At 41.1% G+C, this 16491-nt stretch overlaps 1 protein-coding gene across 1 annotated transcript in view; it reads right to left on the bottom strand.

The window, feature by feature from the left end:
• The window catches only part of LOC137426529 (MAM domain-containing glycosylphosphatidylinositol anchor protein 2-like), a 491190-nt gene that overhangs the window by 472490 nt on the left and 2209 nt on the right, over positions 1-16491 (bottom strand). Inside the window, exons 2-3 of the mRNA XM_068115127.2 lie at positions 15669-15808; positions 3316-3484 (exon numbers count right to left, since the gene is read on the bottom strand). Coding sequence (XP_067971228.2) covers positions 3316-3484; positions 15669-15808 — 309 coding nt within the window. The remainder of the gene's footprint in view (positions 1-3315; positions 3485-15668; positions 15809-16491) is intronic.

The following is a 16491-nucleotide window of genomic DNA, read 5'->3' as shown; positions in this document are numbered from 1 at the left end:
CTATAATTCCAGTAATCTCTGTGTGTCTGTGTGTCTGTGTGTCTGTGTGTCTGTGTGTCTGTGTGTCTGTGTGTTTGTCTGTGACCGCTGTTTCTCGACAACCACGGGTCCGATATACTTTAAACTTGCCAGGTATATTGCTGGGGACCCGAGGATGTGCCTTTTCAAGGTTTTAAATTAATCGGACAAGTACCTACCGAGCTATGTCCAAAAAACGCTTCAACCAATCAGAGAGCAGCGAGCTATCACGTGTGCCGAACCGTTAATGCAATGCAAGCGTTAATGCGTTAATGCAAGGCTTTTCTTTTTTTCCCTCTTCTCTTTCTACTTTTCCTTGCGATTAAATTGCAAACAGCCAAAATACGTTGGCGCTAATTGAATAATTGGCCATTAACACTAAAATAATCGTAACTGCGATATGCCAACTTCCGGACAGTGAAGCCTTCCCTGTTGTTGTTGTTTGCAGCAGCTGTTTGCAGCAAGGCAAGGCTTTTTTTTTTTTCCCTCTTCTCTTTCTACTTTGCCTTGCGATTAAATTGCAAAAAGCCAAAATACGTTGGCGCTAATTGAATAATTGGGCATTATGTTTTACAACTAATAAAAACGAATTTGCGATTCATTCGCTTTCCTGCGCGTTTGTGTACGCGATGGCGATTTCTTTACCAAACTCCGGAAGCCGTTCGCTTTGGACCGAACCATTGCATGTAAATAGAGGGGGGGGATTGTCACCACTCGCAAGCCGTTCGCTTTGGACCAAACCATTTCATGTAAATAGGGGGGGGGATATAATTTTAGATATATATATAGTACGGGCATGCCCTAGTTATAGAAATTCCAGACATTAAAAGACCCAATTTTTTGCCTTCTTGTTTTAAAGGTTTCATCGCTGATATCACGTTTTGTACATTTAACGTTTACATATAATTGGAAATAGTCGCCACAACCAAACATGGATCAGCTAAACAGCTTGCACATACAGATAGATAGATATTCTTGTAAAAACAACAACAAATCAGATGAGCTGCTAGATTATTTGATCAAAATGTGATGAGCTTTGAAATGACACAATTGAAAAAATTAGACTGATCTGATCTGATCTGGTGCAAGAGCAGAGAAAGTTCACTTTACACTGGGTAGTTTGTCATTCAGGCTTCCCAGCAGCAAAATTTATGGGACACAATTGTGTCACAACCAGGATAACAGAACATAATGGTCGATTTTTATTCCAGATTCACTGAGCAGACAATTCTGTCGGAGTTGCACCGGAAATATTTAATCAGGAAATAATTAAATAAAAAAATAGAGCATAAAATATCAAGGATTTGACATGTATGTACTAAAATTAGGGGGTTAAAAAGTAATTAACGTTTTTATATTAACCATTCCTATGAAGCTACCTCCACATAATCTCTTTTGCAATTCATTAAATTTGCAGGGAAGAAGACAAAAAACCCTCATATACATTCAATTGTTTAATAAAATAATTTTGAGACTAAAAAAGGAATTCTGTCAATTCGCGGAAGTTTTGCAAACAGGTATGATCAGATCTTCAACATTCACAAGTGCATGGGATAGCGGACAGGTATGATCTGATCTTCAACATTCACAAGCGAATGGGCTCGCCGACAGGTATGATCTGATCTTCAACATTCACAAGCAAATAGGCCACCGGACAGGTATGATCAGATCTTCAACATTCACAAGCAAATATACCACCGGACAGGTATGATCTGATCTTCAACATTCACAAGCGAATGGGCTAGTGGACAGGTATGATCAGATCTTCAACATTCACAAGCGAATGGGCTGGTGGACAGGTATGATCAGATTTTCAACATTCACAAGCTAATGGGCTAGCAGACAGGTATGATCTAATCTTCAACATTCACAAGCTAATGGGCTAGCAGACAGGTATGATCTGATCTTAAACATTCCTATGAAGCTACCTCCACATCATCTCTTTTGCAATTCATTAAATTTGTGGGGAAGAATGGGCTAGCACATGAGGCCCAAACATCCCCATCAAAGGAGTGTACTTTATGATAGTGTCGGGGATTTCATACATTTGGTTTTGTTACCAGGCAGCCCTTGAGCATTCTGGGAACTGAACAGAGCCGGGCAGCACCGACCCCTAGCCTGTAATAACATAGCCTGTTGTTGAAGTTATGCAAGGCTCCGACCTTTGGCAAAGCTGAGTGGACGAGCAGATAGCTTTTCCCTTGCAAAACAGCCTCAATTGTTATGCTTTTCCTTTTGTCTTTAAAGTCTCCTTTCATTATTTTCTGTACAGTATATAAACCCTGGCCTGCTGTATCCTAATTTGAGAAGCTGGCCCGTTACTTGTTTGTACGGCAGCTTTCCCATGTACATGTATCCTCTCCTTTAATAAATTCTCCTGTAACTGTCTGAGTTTGCTCAAATGATCATCCCTGGGGGTGTGCTGGGAGGTAAATCCCTAACAATAGCACTCACTCCTTGACAGAAAAGCATCCAATTGTCAAATTATAGTCGGATCCTAATCTGTCAGGACTTAAGAAATCAAAAGGAGAGTATAGCCGTGTTCATACAGGTAATCAGTAGAAATACATCCATGCTCACTAGCAAGAATTTTGTCCGTAATTATGTTTCGGCATTCACATGAAATCTTCAATATGGGCCAGGAGGCAGTTAGCAAACTCGATGGCATCAGGAGAATGCATAGAGGTAGATCACGTGATTTATCTTGCCACAATAGTTTATATGGGTAGCTGCTTCAGGTGGTGTATCATGACCTCAGAGAGCGCGTGTTTCCAAATGATCGCTCCCCTTACTCATGCAGACTCACTCCGTACCACTCGTACATGGTCCCATAGAGAATTACTCTTCCGAAGTTGTGTTCACACGGAACTCAGCTCTCAAACATCCAAATTTACTCCGGACTAACCATCCGTGTGACCACACCTTGTGTAATACCTCTTAGCGATCCTGCCTGTCTAGCAAAATGAAGAGCTTTCAAAAAGACTACATTTTTCCCAATTTGAGCAAAGTTTTTACAATAAGCAAATGGTTAACATTTTGCAAAATAAAACGAGGAAATGATTTCAATCATTATAATAACATTCATCGTGTTCCGATACAAGTTTTTTAATTCAACAACGGTTAATATCGTATATTACGCATCTTCAATTCATAAAAGTGGAAGGCACGTGTGCAATTTTGGCAAAATGGACGTTAACATTACAGTCGGATATCTGAAGGATTACAAGTGTGAAGTTGTAAAAGGGATGGGTGAGGTGCAAATTGGGTAAAAATAAATACACTGCCGAGGCTTCTTACAGTAAACATCCACACGGATTGAGCGAATGGCTGGTACGCCGATGGCGTTGTAGGCCCGGCAGTAATAGCGGCCGCCATGCGTACGCAGCATAGGTGAGATATACAGCATTTCCTTGTGCACAGACACTTCTGGAATGCTGGAGCTTCCTGCAGTTTTTGTCCAACGCACCTGCAGAAAACATATAATGGAATTAAGTTAGGGTTACGGTTAGGGTTAAGGTTACGGTTAGGGTTTCAGTTAGGGTTTCAGTTAGGGTTACAGTTAGGGTTACGGTTACGGTTAGGGTTATGTTTAGGGTTACATTTAGGGTTACGTTTAGGGTTAGGGTTAGGGTTTGGATTACGTTTAGGGTTAGGGTTACGTTTTGGGTTACGGTTAGGGTTATGTTTAGGGTTAAGGTTAGGGTTTGGATTACAGTTAGAGTTACGGTTGTTACGGTTAGGCTTGTTAGGGTTAGGGTTGTTAGGGTTAGGGTTGTTAGGGTTACGGTCGTTCGGGTTACGGTCATTAGGGTTACGGCCGTTAGGGTTACGGCCGTTAGGGTTAGAGTTGTTATGGTTCGGGTTAGGGTTATGGTTATTGGTCAGGGTTGTTAGGATCAGGGTCAGGGTTAGGGTTGTTAGGGTCACGGTTAGGGTTAGACTTACGGTTAGGGGAGGGATTATGCTTAGGGTCAGGATTAGGTTTAGGATTAGAGTTAGGGTTAAGTAGTGAACAATAGTATGCAAGTCATATTCATAAAGAACAGAGAACTAACTTTGGTACACTCTCATGACATACACACAGAACATTTGCTGGCATCGATCATAGATGCCAGAGGAGTTGTTTTGGCTTTTTAAGGTTGAGGAAATTATACATTCGCAGCTCATATTTTGAATACTAGGGCATGCCCGTACTATATATATGCCCGTACTATATATCTATCTAAAATTATATCCCCCCCCCCTCTATTTACATGAAATGGTTTGGTTCATTCGCAACGCCAAAGCGAACGGCGAACGGCTTGCGAGTACAGTGACAATCCCCCCCCTCTATTTACATGAATGGTTTGGTCCATTCGCAACGACCACAGAACCCCCCCCTCATGCAATGGTTTGGTCCAAAGCGAACGGCTTCCGGAGTTTGGTAAAGCAATCGCCATCGCGTGCACAAACGCGCAGGAAAGCGAATGAATCGCAAATTCGTTTTTATTAGTGATACGAATTGAATTGGGAGAAATTGGGAGATGAATGAATTGGGAGAAATAATGCGCATAAGAAATCGAATTACGTACCGTAATGGCGGTCAGCTCGTAACGCGCTCAGCTCCGCTCGTCTCACATCGGCCACGCCTACGCAACAAAGCGTTCTGTGATTGGATGCCGGAAAGCGTGCTGCCGGACAGTCGTCACTGTCCGGAAGTTCGCAAATCGCAGTTAGGATGAATCGTTTTAATTTAATCGCAGTTTGAATTCGTTTTAAAACATAGTTTAACGGCAACATAGTTTTCCAACGTGAAATAAATGAATACGCTGTCAAATGTGCCGTCCGAGGCAGAGTCTGATCGCCACGTTCGGCACACGTGATAGCTCGCTGCTCTCTGATTGGTTGAAGCGTTTTTTGGACATATCTCGGTAAGTAATTGTCCGATTAATATGAAACCTTGAAAAGGCACATCCTCGGGTCCCCAGCAATATACCTGGCAAGTTTCAAGTATATCGGACCCGTGGTTGTCGAGAAACAGCGGTCACAGACAAACACACAGACAGACACACACACACACAGAGATTACTGGAATTATAGATAGATAATTTGATGGAGTAATCATCTCCCTCTGATTGTGCTTTTGTCGGGCCAACCTAGTTTAGCATTGATACATTTTGTTCTGGAACATTCTACAACGACCTTAAAGTTGGACGAAGATAGGCTAACAAGGGATACAGACAGCACCACCTCCAGTCTATGAAAAGCATAATGGATGCCAGAAGGGTATACAATATTACCTGTAAGGACAAATACTATAATTACCTAACTAACACAAACACACACCTCTATGTGCAGCCAAATGGGAGGCATCTTGACCGCACGAAGAGTGGGCCCCTATCTTTTCACTGGCATCATTTGAAATTCCCGTCGACTTGTGACTGCCCATCATTGTTATTCCCATTCAAAATTATTCATGACTCATTCATTCGTGTGCAGCACATGGCTGCTGGTTTGCACCATTGTTGGGAGCGTGGCTCCCGATCTGCCGGTGATGCACTGCTCCCTGTAGGTTAGGACAATAATTTCGGAATTTGTTCAGGGCGTCGGCAATAGCTCGTCTTCTTTGTCAAAAGCCACCCTGGGATCTTTAACGTCTATCATACAATGCTCGCATATGGATCCAAGGGGACACCAAACCCGTTTCATGCAACACACTCCACCTGCGATCTTACGGATTCGATTCTGGCGAATAATCCAAACCAAAGTGACAGCTCAAAGGTAAGTATGCTACCTTTGCACCATCATGTCAAACTGTTAATGACTGAACACTGTAAGACAACGGAGGTCATTAAGGCCTAATTTGACTCGTTAGCTTTGATCGATTGATTGCTGTCACAGGTGCTCTTTGAGATAACTGCCTTGCCCTTTTAAAGACAGCCAATGGTGGGAAGGCATGCTCAGATGTTTTGAGTTGTTGTTGCAATGCGAATGACATTAAAAAAGGGAAGATGGTTAAAAAAATATGGGAGACCGCATGAAATGGCGACAATTTTCATCAAGCATCATTTAATGCACAACATACCTTTTGATATTCTCACCTAAATCAGTCAATCAGTTAAAAATATATATCATACATATATAAAGCTCTTTCTAACCACTGACTGATTATATTGATGTTCGGTACCTTCCGCGTGTCGTAGAGAGCTGCCATTTGGCGTGCCGACGGAAATCGAAGCCCGTACACCAGGAAAAATCACAGAACCGTCGGAAAGCGTCCGCAAATGAAAAATTACGTAAAAATCAGTAAATGCGTATGTAAAATAATAATAAAAAATATACATCTGAAAAACCAGGTCGGTGATGCTTGTCTGTAAACAAAAAGCTTCTATTTATTATGTACCTACATACAAGGACGGTTTGTTACAGTTATAGATATAGATGTAAAAACTTTGCTCGCTCAAAGCTACCGCTGTGTTTTTTCTTATTAACATACAAGGTCTAAGCTTTGTAATGGAGCTGCCACTCAGACATGTCTAACACACATGGACATACTGACGACTGACGAGACAAGCACAGCCACTGAGCTTGGAGGAAGCACTGTCACTTCCGGGATATTGAGCAGGGGCATTTCCTCAGGAGGGATTTCCTCCTCCCCATGGATGCCAACCTATGGGGATTGTCCTTTTAACAGCTGAAGGTTTTTTAATTGTTTACCTTTTAACTGCTTTTAACTGTTTACCTTGTAATATATATACATATATATATATAAATATATATATATACAGTCACGTGAAAAAGTAAGTACACCCCATGTAAAGTTTTGACTTTTTCAACATATTTCAACATACAGCTATTTGATCTTCACTTCAACAATATTGATAGATAAAGGTGATATAATACAACAAATATCATGAAACATTTACATTTTGTAGTCTATTGTATAATTTAAATAAACATAAATGCAAATTTCACATGTGGAAAAAGTAAGTACACCCTTGGCTCTAATAGGTGGTATTGCCCTCTTTGACAGAAACAACCTCAAGTAGGCGTTTCTTATAACTGTCTACCAGTCTCTGACATCGACTGGGAGAAATTTTTGCCCACTCCTCCATGCAGAATTCTTTCAGCTGTGCGATGTTTGAGGGGTTTCTTGCATGCACAGCTCGTTTCAAATCCCCCCCCAACGTCTCGATGGGATTTAGATCCGGGTTTGACTTGGCCATTCCAGAACCCTCCATTTCTTTCTTTTCAGCCATTCCTTTGTGGATTTACTGGTATGTTTAGGGTCATTGTCATGTTGCAAGGTCCACCTTCGGTTGAGCTTCAACTTTCCGACAGATGGCCTCACATTATCCTCAAGCACCCTCTGGTACAATGAAGAATTCATAGTGGATTCTATGATGGTGAGCTGCCCAGGCCCTGATGCAGCAAAGCTGCCCCAAACCATAATATTTCCACCACCATGCTTTACAGTTGGTATCAGGTTCTTGTGGTCAAATGCTGTCTTTGGTTTTCGCCAAAAATGTCTTCTGGTACTGTGGCCAAATAGCTCTACCTTTGACTCATCTGTCCAGAGCACATTGTTCCTGAAGTGCTGGTCGACGCCTAGGTGTTCATTGGCAAACTTTAGTCTTGCCTTGATGTTCTTTCTAGACAGCAAAGGTTTCCTCCTGGCACACCTCCCATGTAGATCAAATTTGTGCAGCCTCTTTCTAATGGTAGACTCGTGCACTTTGACATCAACAGTGGCAAGAGCTACCTGGAGGTCCCGTGATGACATTCTGGGGTTCTTAGAGACTTCTTTCAGCATCTTGTGGTCTATTCTAAGGCTGAACTTGCTGGGTCGGCCTGGCCTGAACAAGTTGGCAGTTGTTTGGAATCTTCTCCACTTGTAGATGATCTTCCAGACAGTCGAATGATTGATTTCAAATTGTTTGGAGATCTTTTTAAATCCCTTCCCAGACTCGTAGGCATATATAACCTTCTTTCTGAAGGCCTCAGAGAGCTCTTTTTATCTAGGCATGGTGACGCTGCACATTTCAACAACAAAGAGCAAACCAAACTAAATGTCTGAGGTTTAAATAAGACAGGTTCCTCCAAGATCCTCTCGAACGATGTTCTAATCATTTGCACCTGAGCTGGTGCACCTGATTCTAATTTTAGGTATTTGAAGAAGTGATAAATGTAGGGGTGTACTTATTTTTTCCACATGCGAAATTTGCATTTATGTTTATTTAAATTATACAATGGACTACAAAATGTAAATGTTTCATGGTATTTGTTATATTATTTCACCTTTATCTATCAATATTGTTGAAATGAAGATCAAATAGCTGTATGTTGAAATATTTTGGAAAAGTCAAAAATTTATATGGGGTGTACTTACTTTTTCACGTGACTATATATATCGACAATAGCTGGAAAACAGATGTAAAACAGATTTTGGCCTAAAACTAGAAACTAGCGACCGAAAAAAATTTAATTGGGGACAAAATGGAAGTACCTCCAAATATCAATCATTTGAGAAATTCAGCAGTGTTGCCTGTTTTCATCAGGAGCATTTTAGTGGGTATCTGAGAGCATTAAGTCAACCATAAAGTGGTGAGGCAGGTCGATTGGTTCTGAATCTGAAGGTCGAGGAGCTGAAGCCATTTGAGGTTTATAGAAAGGATCTGTGAGTGACAAAGTCAATCTCCTGACTTGCAACGTTTCAAGACGTTTACAATCAAAATCATTAATTCAGTCGAATTTGTGCTGTTTTTGAACTGAATTATGCTGTTTTCAGTCGAATTTGAACTCACAACCTCTGGATTACCAATACAGGGTCTTCACATCGAGGCCACCACTGTACCTGTAATGTTGCAAAAATGCGAGACCACACACATGTACACACACATACACACACACACACACACACACACACACACACACACACACACACACACACACACACACACACACACACACACACACAGACACACACACACACACACACACACACACACAAAGTTGATGCAGGAAGTGGAAATAAACCATTTGAACAGAGGGAACGTTTGATCGTCTGTACATGACACATTGGATCAAGACGTTTACATGCCAATACATGAAACAATGGATCAACACATTTGCAAGTACATACATGACACATTAGGTCAACACTTTTGCACGTCTGTACATGACATAAGATAAACATGTTTGCATATCCATACATGACACATTGGATCACCACGTTTGCACGTCCATGCATGACACATTAGATCAACACGTTTGCACGTCCATACATGACACTGAGATAAACACGTTTGCACATCCATACATGACACATTAGATCAACACATTTGCACGTCCATACATGACACATTAAATCAACACGTTTGCACGTCCATACATGACACATCAGATGGAAACATTTGCATGTCCATACATGCCACTTTGGATCAACACGTTTGCGGAATTTCCTTTCAATGATCGTCCAGCAGATGTCGACCAAAGCTGGATCATCTGCCATTTTGAATTGGACAAACCTACGTACACACGTCACTAACGACGGATAAGGCGTTATCCGGGCCAGAGGAAATCTACAATTTATGCAGTGGATAAAGTTATCCATTCTTTGAGCAACGGAACCTATCCATAGGATAAAGTTATCCAGAAAAATCACTAACCTATCCAGCAGATAGAGTAATCCAGAAAAATCACTAATCTATCCAGCAGATAGAGTTATCCAGAAAAATCACTAATCTATCCAGCAGGTAGAGTTATCCAGAAAAATCACTAATCTATCCAGCAGATAGAGTTATCCAGAAAAATCACTTATCTATCCAGCAGATAGAGTAATCCAGAAAAATCACTAATCTATCCAGCAGATAGAGTTATCCAGAAAAATCACTAATCTATCCAGCAGGTAGAGTTATCCAGAAAAACCACTAATCTATTCAGCAGATAGAGTTATCCAGAAAAATCACGAATCTATCCAGCAGATAGAGTTATCCAGAAAAACCACTAATCTATTCAGCAGATAGAGTTATCCAGAAAATCACTAATCTATGCAGCAGATAGAGTTATCCAGAAAAATCACTAATCTATCCAGCAGATAGAGTTATCCAGAAAAATCACTAATCGATCCAGCAGATAGTTATCCAGAAAAATCACGAATCTATCCAGCAGATAGAGTTATCCAGAAAAATCACTAATCGATCCAGCAGATAGTTATCCAGAAAAATCACTAATCTATCCAGCAGATAGAGTTATCCAGAAAAATCACTAATCTATCCAGCAGATAGAGTTATCCAGAAAAATCACTAATCTATCCAGGAGATACAGTTGTCCAGAAAATTCACGAATCTATCCAGCAGATAGAGTTATCCAGAAAAATCACGAATCTATCCAGCAGATAGAGTTATCCAGAAAAACCACTAATCTATTCAGCAGATAGAGTAATCCAGAAAAATCACTAATCTATCCAGCAGATAGAGTTATCCAGAAAAACCACTAATCTATTCAGCAGATAGAGTTATCCAGAAAAATCACGAATCTATCCAGCAGATAGAGTTATCCAGAAAAACCACTAATCTATTCAGCAGATAGAGTTATCCAGAAAATCACTAATCTATGCAGCAGATAGAGTTATCCAGAAAAATCACTAATCTATCCAGCAGATAGAGTTATCCAGAAAAATCACTAATCGATCCAGCAGATAGTTATCCAGAAAAATCACTAATCTATCCAGCAGATAGAGTTATCCAGAAAAATCACTAATCGATCCAGCAGATAGTTATCCAGAAAAATCACTAATCTATCCAGCAGATAGAGTTATCCAGAAAAATCACTAATCTATCCAGCAGATAGAGTTATCCAGAAAAATCACTAATCTATCCAGGAGATATAGTTGTCCAGAAAATTCACGAATCTATCCAGCAGATAGAGTTATCCAGAAAAATCACGAATCTATCCAGCAGATAGAGTTATCCAGAAAAACCACTAATCTATTCAGCAGATAGAGTTATCCAGAAAAACCACTAATCTATTCAGCAGATAGAGTTATCCAGAAAAACCACTAATCTATTCAGCAGATAGAGTTATCCAGAAAAATCACTCATCTATCCAGCAGATAGAGTTATCCAGAAAAATCACGAATCTATTCAGCAGATAGAGTTATCCAGAAAAACCACTAATCTATTCAGCAGATAGAGTTATCCAGAAAAACCACTAATCTATTCAGCAGATAGAGTTATCCAGAAAAACCACTAATCTATTCAGCAGATAGAGTTATCCAGAAAAACCACTAATCTATTCAGCAGATAGAGTTATCCAGAAAAACCACTAATCTATTCAGCAGATAGAGTTATCCAGAAAAATCACGAATCTATGCAGCAGATAGAGTTATCCAGAAAAATCACGAATCTATCCAGCAGATAGAGTTATCCAGAAAAATCACTAATCTATCCAGCAGAGAGTTATCCAGAAAAATCACTAATCTATCCAGCAGATAGTTATCCAGAAAAACCACTAATCTATCCAGCAGATAGAGTTATCCAGAAAAACCACTAATCTATTCAGCAGATAGAGTTATCCAGAAAAATCACGAATCTATGCAGCAGATAGAGTTATCCAGAAAAATCACTAATCTATCCAGCAGATAGAGTTATCCAGAAAAACCACTAATCTATTCAGCAGATAGAGTTATCCAGAAAAACCACTAATCTATTCAGCAGATAGAGTTATCCAGAAAAACCACTAATCTATTCAGCAGATAGAGTTATCCAGAAAAACCACTAATCTATTCAGCAGATAGAGTTATCCAGAAAAATCACGAATCTATGCAGCAGATTAGGTTATCCAGGCGTTGAGCAACATAATCTATCCCGTGGATAAATGTTATCCACCGGATAGGTGGTTTATCCAGAAGATGATGCTTATCCAGGCTTCTAGAAACCGGCGGGCCCTGCAGGTACCTATGTAATTACAATTAAAACTTACCCACAGTTTCTGCTGCCACTACATTTCTAGGGAGACCATTGGGTGCATTAATCACTCTCTCAGTGAAAGACCCTTTTTGTCTTATTACGGTCACAACACAACCCTCCTCTTCTTTACCCTCAGGCTGTAGGCCCTGGTCCTATCACTGTATATTGTGTTGAAAAGCTGTTCTGCACTTATTAGTCCCCTACCGGTGTACACCGCAGGGGACTATAGTTTTGCACTCCGTCCCTCCGTCTGTCAGTCTGTCCGTCTGTCCGTCCGTCCGTCACGCAAAGAACAGTTTTCCGGACTTTTATTCTAAACTCTTAAAGCTAATGATTTCAAACTTGGTACTTGGTTTCCTCATGATAAGTTACAGATCAAGTTCGAACTTCACGACGTTTCGATCATTTTTGACGAAGTTATGGCACTTTGAACTTTGGTAATTTCCCCAACAGTTTCCCGGACGACAGACTGTCGGTAGGGGAGATGTATTGCAGCGCAATACTGAGAATGCTTGTTTTGTCGATATCCTTCATTATCTTAAATACCTGTCATGTCCCCTCATAATCACCTCCTTTCTATGTATAAAGCTACGTCTCCTTCAGCACTCCTCAAAGCTTAGTCTGACGTTTGTCAACCTTTGAATGGTAACTTAGTCATTAACCATAGAATGTTTGTCAAGCGTTGAAAGTTAACTTCGTCGTTAACTATAAAATGTTTGTGAATCTCAGTGAGCTGATTTACCTGTTGAATAAAATGGCTGAAGGGGTCTTGCCACTCACTGAGACTGAGAAACATTCAAGCAGACTTGGTGTCGTGGTTAGAGCGTCTGCTCTGAGTCTGGGAGGTTCAAACCCCGGCCGCGTCATACCAGAAATAGTTTGTGCTGCCTAATCGCTTCGCATTTAGCAGTTAAAAGGTAAACAATTTAAAAATTCCCTCCTAAGGAAATGCCCCTGCAGAGTATCCCGGAAGTGACAGTGCTTCCTCCAAGCTCAGTGGCTGTGCTTGTCTCGTCAGTCGTCAGTATGTCCATGTGTGTTAGACATGTCTGAGTGGCAGCTCCATTACAAAGCTTAGACCTTGTATATTAATAAGACAAAACACATCGGTAGATTTGATCGGACGTAACCTTGAGCTTACCTCGATTCGACCATAAAGATGGAAATATGTGTTAGCCTTCATACATACCTTCATTTAAAAAGTCTTCAAAACAAGTTAGCAGGAATGAAGAGCCTTTGTTTAAATGGGACAAAGCAAAGAGTTCAATTAAGTGTGATAAAAGAGGATCATCATTAGAATAAACTTAATCTCATTGAAGGTTGATAAAAGCACCAAACGTAACAGCAGCATAAGAGTAGTAGAGCATACAGAACTAGAACGGAACTCAGTAGAGAGCATGGAGTTGGCCATATCACTCAATGGTGAAGAATCAACATTTCGTTAAAAATTAAATAATTCGCATATCGGAATCCATGTTCAGATCTTCACCAAAACCGAATAGAGTCTTCCTTGTTAAACGCACAACCTGTGCACCAAATTTCGTGCAAATCGATCTATAACTTTTTGAGATATCCGGCAATGTATAGTTTTTGGCCCAATCTCCCAATGGTGAAGATTCACCTTATAAATTAAATAATTCTCATATCCGAAAGCATATTCAGATCTTCACCAAAATCGAATCGATTCTTCCTTGTTAAACGCACAACCCGTGCACCAAATGTCGTGCAAATTGATCCATAACTTTTTGAGATATCCCGCAATGTATAGTTTTTGGCCCAATCTTCCAATGGTGAAGATTCACCTTATAAATTAAATAATTCTCATATCCGAAAGCATATTCAGATCTTCACCAAAATCGAATCGATTCTTCCTTGTTAAACGCACAACCTGTGCACCAAATTTCGTGCAAATCGATCTATAACTTTTTGAGATATCCGGCAATGTATAGTTTTTGGCCCAATCTCCCAATGGTGAAGATTCACCTTATAAATTAAATAATTATCATATCCGAAAGCATATTCAGATCTTCACCAAAATCGAATCGATTCTTCCTTGTTAAACGCACAACCTGTGCACCAAATTTCGTGCAAATCCATCCATAACTTTTTGAGATATCCCGCTATGTATCGTTTTTGGTCCTATCTCCCAATGGTGAAGAATCACTTTAAAAAATTCTAGTAGCCGGATCCGAATCCGGATCTTCACCAAAATCTAATCATTCCGTCCTTGTGACATACGCTACATCTCTGCCAAATTTTGTCCGAATCCGTCCACAACTTTTTGAGATATTTTGTTCACAAACAAACAAACAAGCAAACAGACAGGGGTGAAAACATAACCTACATCCACCTTTGGTGGCGGAGGTAAAAATGGCCACTACATCAACAGGAATGTCCAGAGGTAGTTGCTTAGTTTGAGTTCGACTTCCAGCCAGACGACAAGCTGTCGGATGAGGCGTTTCGCAGGCAGGGAGTCATATCACAAAGTGTGCCGTCCCTCGGATGGGACGTTAAGCCGGGTGGCATTAGCCCATCTGCATTAGTCGGTGGACGTTAAAAATCGTAGGGAGTCGTTCACTAAGAGTGGGCGAGTAGCCACCGGCACCATGAACAAGTCCTAAATTCCGGGCCTATCACTGGGAAGGCAAAAGCAAACCACCCAGGGTAATCCTTGGCACCGGGCTGCTTCGGAAGCACTGAAACTTCCTTCGGGAAGAGAGAGCTCAACATGGATGATTTGTTCACTTTGAGGATTTGCTTCACCCAGATCTTTTTCTCTGGGACTGGAAGAACAAAGTGACAAAGATGCGGAACACGCAAATATAAAACGAAAAAGAAAAACCATGACGTTTCACCAGGAATTTGGCAAGGAATATTAGTGAGGTACCTTTTATCACAAGTCACACCTGGGCGTTGGTCTGGTGTTGGCTTAGCGGTTGGGGCGCCGGCTTGGGATCCTAGGATCCGGGGTTCGAATCCCGGTCGATCGCTGAATTAACACCAGGGGGGTTGACTCAGCTTGTCATCCTTCCGAGGTCGGCAAATTGAGTACCAGTTCACTGGTAATTCCCTGTGTGTCGCAAGAGGCGACTAACAGGGTTGGCGGCAGGAAGGGCATCCGGCCGAAAAACATTGCTTCAAAAAAGGGGACCACGGCGCCCGAAAAAGGCCAACCCCTTCTCTGCGGGGAAAAATGGCCTCTCAAGGTGGTTCTTCTCTTTCTACACCTGAGAGCTTATGCTTGTCGTACGATGAAAGAGTCTGCACCGGATTCAGGATTACTATTATATGTTATCGCTTGTTAAGGATGATTTATCTGCTTCTCCTGGTTCATCTAGCCCACGTAACCTAACAAAAAAATGTAGCGATAATAAATCTAATTTAAAAACTAACAAAGCATGACGATGAAAAATTGAACAATTTCATTGCACACAGCAACTACATTAAAATCGGTGTTCCCCTTGTCTTGTGATATCAACAATAAGTGCAGGTGATGTTTCCTTCTCTCAAATTATCCGTGCACCATCCGCACGTATAAATGTCTTGTGCCCATGCCTCGTCGGCTCATTGTGGAAATGGGAATACTTTGCCATGGTCGAGTAGTCAAGATACAACCAAACTTGCATTCAGAAGAATGGCTTTTTGGAGTCGCTCGTGAGCCCGACGGAAGACCTAAGGTGGTTTCAAGTGTGTCCGACGTGCCTTTGGTCGTGGGTGTCCTGAGATGATGCAGTTGAGCCGGAGAGCGTCCCCTTCGCGCACGACGCATGCACGCTCAGTTACACCGTCCTTCCGCACGAAGCATGCCCCGCCTGTGGCCTCAATGTAAGCACCAGCAGGAGCTGTCACACACAGGATGATATTCCATCAAACATGGGATTACCTTCTGTCTACGTCTCCATATTATTCCATTACTCAGTTTTCCTCTCTACCTCTTTCTTTTTGTGATACGGTAACTAAATGATGCAAAAGAAAAAGTTATTCAATTGCAGAAAGACCTGCACAGGCCACCACTGCAGACCCCTTCTAAAAGGAATCTTGCTTTTCACCTTGCGTCTACTCTACTATACAGGTACTCTACTCCTGCGTGGCATGCACATCTTTCCTCTTCTCAAGCGCAACCCACCCTGAACCCCATCCCTGATAACCACCACCCCTGATAACCACCACCCCATTAATTTTCCATGACTGCATCCTCCCCTCCCATGAAGTGGCACATCATGGTGCGAGCCCAGCAACAGGTAAGCAACACGTTTACGATGAAAACGCACCAACAATTTCAACAACCAATTCCACTTTCAATACAGTCAGACGTTTAGAGTCACTGTCCCGCATGGACACGAATCCAGGGAAATTATGGAATATATAAAGCATTATTCTATTCTGTACATAATTGTATGAGTAGTTCAAAATGTTTAATCTAAGGGAAGTCCAATAACCCGTCACTAGGTTATTTTTTTGATGAATTATAATCTTCCCACTCCCATCAAATCAATCTCAATCCTAAATGAAACTATCAGACATT

The sequence above is a fragment of the Myxine glutinosa genome, chromosome 5, assembly GCF_964187855.1.
Source record: "Myxine glutinosa chromosome 5, kmMyxGlut1.1, whole genome shotgun sequence".
NCBI classification, from domain to species: domain Eukaryota; kingdom Metazoa; phylum Chordata; class Myxini; order Myxiniformes; family Myxinidae; genus Myxine; species Myxine glutinosa.
The sequence above is the reverse complement of the archived record's forward strand: the minus strand, read 5'-3'. Positions and strand labels throughout refer to the sequence as shown.